Raw genomic sequence first — 12,127 nt, 5'->3', positions numbered from 1 at the left:
TGCTCGTGTGACTCGCTATGCTCTCGAGTAATGTGGACGACATGACAAGTCACGAGACAAGCCAGTAAATTAAAATACGACTACAGCCTATGTACACTACGAGTAAATATACGGATCCTCACGCGCCGAAGCGTGGCGAGCAACTGAAGTAGTGTGGATGAAGATTTACGAGCACGAGTAAAATCCAGACGAGTCTCCCGACGAGCACAAGCCTGGCAAGCATGAGCACGAGTAATGTGGACGCGCCTTTACGATTATCATAATAAACAGCGACAATTTCCCTAAACAGCATTTACCGGCTGGTTTTTGTAATGGAGACGCAAAGCAGCGTTTCTTCTTGGTCCTGCAGAACTGATGAGAAAACGTTTAAGGCCGGAACTAGGTGACATGAAGCGAATATTCTGTGTGAAGTTACGGCAAGAAGTGGTGTCATCTGTGGCCTACAGAGGCGATAGGTCACAGTTCAAGCCATGATAATACTTAGGGTCATAAGTTAACAGCAATAAATAAGCAGTAAATGCAATTGTCCCTGGCAGAATGAATTCACGCCAATTTTCCTTCAGTTAAGTCTACACCTACTGGTGTTTGGAAATGTTCCAAACTGGGTTAACATATTTTCCGTGAATTGCAAACTTCACCCACACTGACAATCATTTATTCCAGAAAACGTCTATTTTCCCTTTCAGACGCTGCATCTGGGAAGTCAACTGCCTATCGAACAGTGCACTTAATCACTGAAATCAGTAACGGAAATCGCATTCAAGTTTCGACAGTAACCAGCATTTAAAATCCATTTCCTGGAAAGCTGTTCGAGTCTGAAATCCTTCTACGGCATTTCCCTCACCTCATTCGCCTTGGTGTTCATTTATTCTCGAAAAAATCTATTGCTGCGAATAGGTAAAAGTTATCCACGTAACAGGCCGTCGAGGCTCTCACATTTTCTAGAAAATCGGCTCACAGATGGCAGTGAGGTTGTCAGCCTTACGCGCCGGCTGCCCTTTACCCCCAGGAAGATTCCTGGTACTCATTTCTGTTAGACGCTGAGTCGACCCCAGGGCCAAACTGCGGCTGCAAGGATTAGGTAAATTGAAAAATGCAATGACTTCATCGAGAAACGAACCCGCAACCTTCCGGGTTCTTGCAGATATAATTTCGCATATAGTAACTCTGATTCTGCCAGTACTCCACAATTAGTTAGCGAACAACTATATAAAATTTGTTTTCACGCCGGTGACTATGAAGAATGAAGTCTTCTGGGATGTGGCGCCGTGTACATATTATGTAAACCGACATTTTGGAGGAACGTATCGCCTCCATCTTCAGGGTATAAAATCCGCGAGCGAGGAACAAACGTGGGCAGGTGGCTGCAGACTTAGTGCGTTCATCTTATGCACTGGGTTCAAGTAACAATCGGCCTAGCGACTAGGCTGGTCGAGGTCGAAAGTTCTTCCGAAACGTAAATAAGGATCTACCAGACTACACGACATCACATCCCAGAAGAAAGTCATCCTCAAATCTCATGTAACGCGATGTACTTGTGAAACGTGGCAAATCATAACGGAGCTCGTATCACAACGCCAGTTTCTGGCGCACAATTCAGCATTTCGCAGCTAGCTGTGCCCACGTGATCAATTTTTCGCTGCATGCTGAACACCAACCATCACGGGGGCAGGACGCCTCATACGGCGGAAAATGCCAAATCCGTTGGCATTTCTGTTAATCGCCTTGTCGAGTGTCTGTAAAGTTCACATACCAGCGTAATTTCTCCCTCATACTCCCTTACTGCTGAGGGCACACTGCTTTCATGGTGCTCTTCTGTATGCGTGGACTTCAGTACTGTCATTACGCAATTTCGGGTTACCATAGCAACGAACTGTCGAGCGTTAACACGTTGTATATAAGTTATATAGGTTATATAGGTAAGTTATATAGGTCACGAGCAAGCTGAATATTTTTGTTCCAGTGTATCGTGTCTATTCTGCGGGTAGCTGTAACTTGTATTTTGATGTGGATATGTGAGCTGTAGTAGGCTCCATGAAGATGGCTTACTATTATTTGTGTGTATTACTCGTGGAAGATGGAGTCAAGTGCTGGCTTCGACGCATCAGTCGATAACAGCAGGGATGAAAAGGGATATGGCAGATAGCACGAAGTTCACAGTACCAAAGCTTATAAAACAAATTAACGAGATTTTCCGTTGAGTTTTTTAAACGAGTCTGTCGTGAAAATAATTTCAAGATGGTTAGAATTACAGGTTAGAATATGAATTCTGTGAGAACCAGTGCCACTTGCCTTATCACCAGGTTAACTCTGCATTCTGCAAAGACTGTTATTTACGTCTCTTGTATGTTTCTCACAGTAAACAGCGACTGTTTCGCAAAATCACAAATTTAGTGTTGTGCATTGCGTCTGTCTTGCAACTTGGCAACTACAGGCAGATTTCCAGGTGTTGGAAGTTCCGCTGGCAACTAACCAGGAGAAGCACTCAACCCTTCGAAGCTTGAACTTCCAACAAAATAATAATTTAAAAGTGAATTTTCTCGAAACAGAAACATCACAGAGACCAATTCGGGAAATGGTCGCTGTTTCTGTGTGAGTCGCGTGACACGTATAAATACAATTTGCAGGCGAAATGCTGAATTTCCGTGAGAGCAGGTGGCATATATAGTTAGCGCCGTGCCGGAGCAGAACTCACGCATACGTGGAGACCCATGACCGTCTATGTCCCTCCACATAATTACTCTCAGCTCGAATATGCTGCATGTAGTGTAACGGACTCACCTGGTCTGGCGGGCGTAAGGCGGCGCATGGTCAGATAGAGGTCCAGAGGTCGTCATGGCGGCAATGATGCCAGAAGCATCCAAATCGTCGGTGAGGTCAGATGGCTCTGGTGAGGTCACGATCAAAGGCTTCTCGGACTCAAAGAAGGTCACTCGCACCTTCTTGCTCGGCTCGGATCTGCACTCAAAACAAGAGAGAGAAAGCTTCGTCACTTGCTGTGCATGGGTTCGAGACCTTGCTTCGGGCCTAAGGGGCACAGAACGGGCGCGTAAGGTTCGTGGTTTTCATGCAGTATAATACCGTCTAGTCTGGTACACTGCTCACTTCACCGTAGTTGGCAAGCCTACTAGACTATGCGGTGTCATACACAAGATCATAAGATGGGACAGAATGAGAACAGGACGTTGAGGTGAAAGAGGAAGTGATAGAAAAATGGAGAACACTACATAAAGGGGAGCTTCATGATTTGCGTTCTTGAACAAATGGGCAAGTTACTAGGGTGGCCAAAGCATAGAGGACGGGATCGAAAGGACATGTTCAGAAATTCATACAAAAGTTGGTCAGGGATTCTGAAGGGAAGCTACGGCGTTGGGGTGGGAGGGTGGATACCAAGCGCCTAGTATGGATGTACGATTAAAGGTACGACGCAGATGCTGTAATATATTTGTTCAGGTCAATACTGACGTCAGCATCATGTGGCCACCAGACGTGATGGACAGACTCCAAATCGACATAAGCAGCAGGCACTTCTGTGCGGCCGACTTCGATAAATCACGGCCCATCCTCCAGGATGTTCTGAAATAACCGGACGATGCTGTAAACATTATTTCCGGCCAAGTCTGACGGTTTCTATCGATGTTTAGTGTACAACAATTTTTGTGATTGATGTTCTGGACGTTCTCCATCGTCCCAGGTCTTTCAAACAACGTTTCGGAAGCTGATTCTGTTTCTTTCTTCAGTTGACAGGATAAGGAAAGAATGACTCTCACACCCTGGACCTATCACGTGATGAAGCAACTACGCCTCCCGAAACGTAGCGGTTTGAATACACCTGAAGCGACAGGAGTCACAGCAGATAAGACCTTCAAAGGAATAACACTCCAATTGAGACATTAACGCTTAGTGACGTAATTAAAAGGAAATACTGTGAATGAGGACTCAAAATGCACACAAAACTTCTACGGCAACACTTGGACATCGCCACCGTATATACAGGAAAGAGTATGGACTATGTTTCGTAATCTCTACGTGCGTTCTCTATTGGGTCCGCTTTAAGGAAGAACAGTTACATTTACATATGAGGGTTGCATGACTCCCAGAGTCGTGAGGCGGTACAATATGACCACGAGTTTGCTGGCGAGGACCAGCAGCAATTTAGTGGTCACTCAGGCTGTTCGCATGACGTCACGCTCATGCCGCTATTTAATACGTCGATATAAAACAACTTAACATACTTCCTCGACCTCCTAAGGGACAACTCTCACTACACAAATTAAGCAGCATAAGTCCATTCACTGTATGTAGTTTTCTTTTTCACGGGGTCTACAGCCCCTTTGGGTCCTGGCCTCAGATTCTTGAGTTTCATGATCGTGCTACAGATGGTAGGACTCCTTGGATGGGGGATGAGCTCATCGCAAGGCTTCTACCTAAACACAGAATAAACGCATACACACACAAAACAACCATGCCCTGTGTGGGATTCGAACCCACGGTCCCGGCATCCGAGCGAGCGAAGACAGTTCATGTCTTAGACCGCTCGTCTACCGTGACCGGTTGGACAGAATTAAAACTTTAGCCACGTTTCCTCCCTTAGAAGTCCCGGCCAACTCTACAGAGAAACTACGTGTACTTTACGTATGCTGAAATTTGAATACGGGCTGTTATGGTAAAACATCCCTCCAGCCCCACTATGGCCCTGGGGTCGAGGCGGCCGGCGCCTAGGGCTAGCCTTGCCGCTATCTATGAGCCGACTGTCTAGAAAATGTGGGAGCCTCAACATCTCACAACCCTATGGGCCTCCACGGCCTGTTACAGGGATAGCTTTACTCTTGCAGTAAGTGGAGAAATTCTGACTGAACAGATAATACAGTTAATTGTTTCAAATCGGTTCAGATAAGCTAGAAGTCTTGCCGAGCGGGCAGTCCTCGTTTATCGATTGTTGTACTGTGGGCCGTTAAGCGTGTCTGCACACAGAAGCGAAGCGATACAATATCAATAGCACCACGCCTTTACTGAACATCTCTCGTATTAAACAAATCCTAGTCCGCGTTCCATTGGAAAACTGGGTCACGGCTTTAGCAAAACCATTCAATGGGGTACTATCACGCACACTGAAACACGCCATCAGCGCAGTGCGATAATTACTCAGTTTAAGTCACGATTAAGTAATTATTCGCTGAATGCTCTCGCGTGAGGTGCTGAACAGTTATGTGTTTCCTCATTATCCAGCCAAAGACTAACTGAAGCCTACAAAACTGATTCGAAAAACATATAAAAGTTCAGGTTCGTACCTCACAGGAAACAAATTGCGTCTCCATGCCAAAGACCATTCACTTAAAGCTCTGGGAAAATAACCGCTTTTGAATGTCTGAACCTGACGAACTGTGTGGGCAGGTTGCAGAATGTTACAGCAGGTGCCACACAATTACCAGTCTGATTCAAAGCGTTACAAGCTAACCTCTTCTCGTGATGAGGGATTTTAGTCTATACACGCCCCGACTAAAACGATAAGTGAAACTGTGGTCTCAGTCAAAACGAAAATTTCCTAGAAACGTGAGCACAAAGGGTTAGCGGGGAAGGGCGCTGCTTCTGATGCCTCGAGAACATAAAATATGTGCAAAATAGTAAGAAGCACTGGCGCGTATATCCCAGATTATTTTTAGTTTTGAATTGTTGCCAATGAGATGCGGGGAAGGGGGGGGGGTTATCGAAACTACGTGCAAGCACAAACTCGAGTTGAGGCTGCGAGCTACAAACATTTGTTTCTTCAGGAAGTCGCAGCCGTTTATCTTCATAACTATCCAGCAAAGCCACTCCTATGCCCACGCTGTGTGGCTATCGCAGTCGCTACTGCGGATCCGATACAGAACACACGTATAAGGGGCTAGCGTGACTAATAATTGTGGCTTCCAGATCTGATGATTGGATTTATTGGCACTTCTTTACAATTACACTTGATAAGAGCTCACACACTGAACCACCTTCTAACGACGTCTGGCCGACGAACCTCTCTCCGTTGTCTGAATATCGCACTGGTCTCAGTCCCTCGAATTCTGGATCTAAAGTCAAAGTCACATTGCGACTGGCAGTCAATCGGTCAGTAAGTCTTGGTGTCGAGCCCCATCTGTTGCTCACGGACCAGATTTTATTACTGTTTGACAGTTACGGTCTTGTTTTTGTGGGGCGCCCTCTCTGACGAGAGGACAGGTTTGTCTTTTGTATATGCTGCTGGCCCTTGCCAGCGCAGTCTTTCTCGGGTCCGACTCCCTTGGGACTCGTGGCCATATTTTACTGTCTCAGATTTGAGACTTCCCTTTTCGTCGCCTCCTACGACTCGAAGGGTCACGGTGGGGTATTACAACTGCTAAGCGGCCGCGATAGAAGCACCAACTCCAAGGGCTCCACTACTGTTTCATGCCTCCGTTGTGCCGGATACGCCTGAAATACCGTGGTAATCAACCCCGTTGTCCAGCAATGGACGTCTATTCTCGTTGACAGCGTAACGCCCGGGAACGCGTTTAGACAACTGTTGCGTAGCAATGCGTCACGTTATTATGAAGTTTACTCCGTACTGCTTGCCAGTATGTACGGTAGCCATGGGTGTAAAAGCGCTGTGAAAGGGTTGTGGTAGAATTTTATTGGGTGTGATATAAACCTTCCCTACCACTTTATTGTGTCCTGTAATGAGCACGGTCCTGAGGTCCTGATAATCAAAGTAACCACATCCCCAGTATTTCTACTTGTACTGTACGCAGTATGAATTCAAATTTGAAATTTAGATGGCGTATTCGTTATTTAAAATGGCATGCAATGAAATGACTGCCATGTGCGCGTATTACAAAAGGGGACAGTATTTTCTTTTATTGCTACTGGGGTGGGACTAAGTCCCTTGTACTGCGGCCACTTCTGGCCTATTGTACCAGCCCCAGATGATAGGTGAGGGTGATTGTGGAGCAATTGGTGGAACGAAGATTGACGGGGGAAACCGAAGTACTCGGAGAAAATCTGCCCCAGCGCCACTTTGTTCACCACAGATTCCACTTGACCAGACCCGGGATCGAACCCGGACCGCCGCGATGGGAAGCCAGCGACTAACCGTTTGAGCTATGGCGCGGCGAAAGGGGACAGTAACTAACCCTCTAAAACGTTAGTGAGCTCCTACAAGAGTACACGGCGTCATAACCCAGAACACAAGCTAGGAACTTTCGACACAATGCATACGCCTAATAGCAGAGAAAATCGCGTCCGGATCTAAGCGACGTGTGTAAACCATGCAACAGGCTGCCCCAGAATCAACAAGTTAGGAAATATAATGCACACGCGACATGAAATGTGGCCTCATTTCTACACGAGAACTCGAGATTCTCGTAGGAATGTGAGTAGCTCTTCTCGTAAAGCGGCCGTTACTGTTGGCCTATTTTGGCCCAAACTGGTACAAGTAGAAAATTTTTCGTTAAACTCTCCAGTATTAAATTTCATGAAAATTCGTTCGGTGCGTCTCGAGTTGTTTCACGCGTCCAGACGGACGAAGCAACCTCAGCGCGCGCTTCGCTGTGCGGCGACTGCGCACACATAAGCAAAAAGTTAAGTGACGTCAGAGTTAGGCAGATTTCCTTTAACATGGAATGGTTTCTTTCCAAAAAGGTGACACACGGGATGAAACCGATTTACACGGCCCCAAACAGCTACAGTTGGGGCTGGGTCCCGCTGAGAGCGAGAAGATTTTGGCATTCTCTGACGCACGTTGAAGCTAAACAACATTCGCCTCGGCAGGTGGCAGCGCGTATTCTATTTCAAGTGCCGGCGGAATCCTGGTTTAAATTAAGTAACACGTTAACAGTAAAACCCATCATAAGCGGCAGTTAACCTCTTTTGGGGGCGCTAACCTCCCGAATCACAGTCACAATAAACACGAAGCCCTAAAAGTAGCCAATGAAGACGGCACAGTATGATCTTAGGAAGGGAACATTTCAACTAGTGAAATAACAGGCCACGGCTGTACGGCCGGTCGGGGAGACGAAATTACCGTCTCCTGCACAATTTGCCGGGCGTGGAGGTGGGTTCGAATACCTCCACCGTAGCCCTGCCAGTCGCAGAAGGCGAAGAAAAGGGAACCCAGTGCCTGGGGGTATAACCGGGCCACCTTGTTCCTGGGGGATATAAATACGGGGACGTGCCCTTCCAGTTTGGGGGAGTTTCGAATCTGAGACAGTAAAATATGATCATGAGTCCCGTGGGACTCTGACCTGAGAATAACTGAGCTGGCGAGGGCCAGTAGCAATTGTAAACGACAGACCCATCCTCTCGTCAGAGAGGATATATATATATGGACTATAACCGCAAGTGTTCAGTTGGAAAATAAAATGACTGGTCGTGAGTCTCAAGGGGCTTGTAGCCAAGATCAACCGCCATTCGTAAAGCAACCCTGACTCTTGACAGACCGGTTCTTGGGCCCACAACGGGTGCCGGGGTCTCTTTGGTCACGGGCGTAAAGGGGTGGTGCGTGAACCTGACCACTCACTTGCATCATGGAGCTATACCTCCACTTCTCCCCATGATTTCATAGCTTGGTGCTTAATTAACTTGAACAACACTCACTACATGCGCCTACGTGTCATACAGCCCTCGAGGGACACTTGGAACTCAAGATCCCTGGCAATCCGCACGCTATGAACTTGAAGCGTGTGGATGTAGCGGTAACGCTCCAGCCCTGGATTCGAGAGGAGCTCGGTTCGAGCACCGGCCATCTTGAAGAATGCCGTCGCCTGTAGATCTTGTGTGAACCGACGTCTCGGAGGAACGTATCGCCTCTATCTTCAGGGTATAAGAAATCAGCGAGCGATGAACCAGTGAGCAGGTGTCTGTAGACTGACTCACGCTGGTTAATCACTCGCGGATTTCTTATACCCTGAAGATAGAGGCGATACGTTGCTCCGAGACGCCGCTTAACACAAGACCTACATGGCGCCACGTCCCAGACGACGGCATTCTTCATAGTCACCACCGTGAAACCCACAAATCTTACACCGGCCATCTTGTTTCCGGTTTTTCGAGATTTTACTCCCACCCTCCTTCCGGGAAAATTCCATTTCAGTACCTCGATTGGGCCACAACCACTTCCTTTCAAATCTTTTCCAATTCATCCCTTGTCCAGACATTGACAGCATCGTAAAAGGAATCATAAGAATGACACTTGTAACGGCTGGCAACCTGTGCTCTGTGCACTATCGCTACACTAACAACCTCGTGAGATGAGGTCCTCACAGCGCTTATCATTAACATGGCCTGTGGCGCCGTGTAGTGTTGTCGACAATTACCGACACTGTACAGAAACCAGCTGTCTCCATCCTGATGGTGAAGATGGAGGCAGCAGGTTCCTCCGAAACAGACGTAAACATCCCAGAAAGCACTCTGCATGAAGCGTCAATGAGAAATGGAACCATGATTATGAATTATGAAGAAATGGTCACAGATGATTACTTTCCATTTTACTGTAGGGGCTAAGCAAAACTACGACGAAAATCACCCATTTCTGTATCTGAGTCTCGAACCCGGGACTTCCAAAATAGGAGACAGGATTGATAACCACTACAGCATATACTTAGGTCAGTGTTTATCCTGACATTTTCTTCTTAATGTCAGCGATGTCAGGGAATTACCTACGTTTGGTTTGAAGCAGCCGCAGCAACGCCGTCAACTTGAAGCTCCATAATGCCTCGCTTTGCTACACTTGCACACTCCCAAAGTCCACACTGTTAACACTCTGTTTGCGAATCATTAACACGTACAGAACGGACAACGCACGATCCTGTTCAGTGCACAGAACCGCTAAATTGTCTTCTCACGGTCGGCATGTTCGGCTATGCAACACAGCAGATATTTGCGCCTGATCTGTGCAACCAATCGCTCGCCAGTGGGGAACTAAGTCTCAAGAATGCCTCGCGGAATATTAATAGATTCTAACATGTATTATAATGTTCTACTGTGTGTTTCGAAGCACAGCCACTACACAAATCTGTGCATCGCCTATCTGTTCCTGTTTCAGCCAACAGACTGACCGCCACGCCTGTTGCTCCAAACGATTTTACACCAATGTCCTGAACTAGTAACCCTCAAAATGAGCTTTCTCTTTTCTTTCCATCGTTACGCTCCAATTTATAACCGGCGAAGAACTAGCTACCCTCTGAAGCCTGATCATCCAAATCATTTAAGAACTAGGTCCGTACCTCACAGGAAACACATTACAACTCCGCTACAGAGCCCAACCGGTTAATGCTGTTTAGGAAAAGAGTCGCTGTTTATTGTGAGAACCGTACGGAACACATAAATACTATAGAGATTCAGTCCGTACCTCACAGGAAACACGTTACGACTCCGCTACAAAGCCCAACCGGTTAATGCTGTTTCTCGTGAGAACCACATGGAACACACAAATAATATAGAGATTCAGCCCGTACCTCACAGGAAACACATTACGTCTCCGCTAGAGAGCCCAACCGGTTAATGCTGTTTCTCGTGAGAACCACATGGAACACACAAATAATATAGAGATTCAGCCCGTACCTCACAGGAAACACATTACGTCTCCGCTACAAAGCCCAACCGGTTAATGCTGTTTAGGGAAACAGTCGCCGTTTATTGTGAGAACCACACGGAACACACAAATACACTCTGTAGGCAGTAGGCGGTATGTAAAACCAGCTGGTACGTATAGTTACCAGTGAGCTATAAACTGCTGTTTAGCAAATATGACTTTAAAAGTATTGCAGCATCCTGGTTCGAATAAATTCGCAAAGACAATGTCATCATTGCAATTATGCATGAAATTATAAAAGTTGATATAACGGTATTTATATTTCTGAAACGGAATATCGGAGTTCGAAACCACGAACTGTCATATTCACGCTCCGCAGTTTGTGGTCACATTTCGGCACACCTTCGGTAATGGACTGCACAGACCAACTGCATCGTTGTTTACTGTACCACACAAATACACTCTCCGGTGAAATGGAGCTTTCAAACGCTAAAAAAGCACGTGGTACTTGTAGCTACCTAAACAGTTAATACGGACATATCAACTTCACAGCACACTGTCTGCCTTTTAGGTGTCCTCTTCGTAACAACTGTTTTTGAAAGCGAAACAGATGTCGGCATGATGTCTCTCTGTTTATGGATCACCGTGTAGGCAGCTCCGACCTACATAACCAGTATGCCACTACTCACGTAATCGCTATACGGGCCACGGCGGTTCAGTTTATGTGCTTGAAGAAAGACTCGAACTAGTGGTCAGTTTTAATATAACTATAAAGGTTAGAAACTGCGTGTCATGATGGGAAGCGAGCGAACAGAGAAATGAAGTGACCTCACGAACATAAATGATTTTACTCCTACACGAACCCCATTAAGTGAAGATGATGCCATTAGGGCTTGGAGCCAGGCCATTACGTAACATGGCACAGGCCTGTTTCCGCTCATGGGGGACCAGTTCAGGGCACTGGAGTTGTCTGCAACTGTCAGTACTGGGTCGAACAAGAACACAGCGTTAAGGGGCCCATACACGTATGAATCTGGCTCGCGAGTACGGCTCGGCGAGCTTGACTCGGATTAATTTCACCACAAACGCATGAGCTGACTCCCAGCTTTGCGAACCACACACGGACGAGTTTGGCTCAGTGGAACTCGAGACGACGGGCGGTGCCTGAACCCTGAACTTGATGTAAACAATACATAGAATTCAGTTCCTACCTCATAGGGAACACATCCCATCTCCACAACAATGACAAACGTTACTGTTTATCCAAAAACGACGCCAGATCTCAAAACTACGTAACGTCGAACTGTACGAAGTTTGGTGAATAGTGAACTGGGTGAAGAGCCGTGGCCTATTTTAAGCATTATCCCCATATTTGATAGGGGAATTTACGTAACCGACAAAAGAAATAATAAACCCGGAGGCCCAGCCTCAGTGCCGAGATCTAAACTCTGGACGTCCCGATGTCGTAGTGGATCAGCAGGTTCGATAGGACCGATTGAATGACGGGGGTTCGGTTCATTCTGGTGTCGAAGGTGGCTTGTACGCCTACGTAGCTACACTTGTAGTAGTAGTAGTAGTAGTAGTAGTAGTAGT

The 12,127-nt window shown here is 46.7% G+C and overlaps 1 protein-coding gene across 1 annotated transcript in view; it reads right to left on the bottom strand.

The window, feature by feature from the left end:
- The window catches only part of LOC111868934, a 116,861-nt gene that overhangs the window by 22,392 nt on the left and 82,342 nt on the right, over positions 1-12,127 (bottom strand). Inside the window, exon 4 of the mRNA XM_023860059.2 lies at positions 2,782-2,958. Within this exon, the coding sequence (XP_023715827.1) occupies positions 2,782-2,958 (177 nt within the window). The remainder of the gene's footprint in view (positions 1-2,781; positions 2,959-12,127) is intronic.

This window comes from Cryptotermes secundus, unplaced genomic scaffold (assembly GCF_002891405.2).
Source record: "Cryptotermes secundus unplaced genomic scaffold, Csec_1.0 scaffold976, whole genome shotgun sequence".
Taxonomy (NCBI): domain Eukaryota; kingdom Metazoa; phylum Arthropoda; class Insecta; order Blattodea; family Kalotermitidae; genus Cryptotermes; species Cryptotermes secundus.
This window is presented reverse-complemented; position numbering and strand designations above follow the sequence as displayed.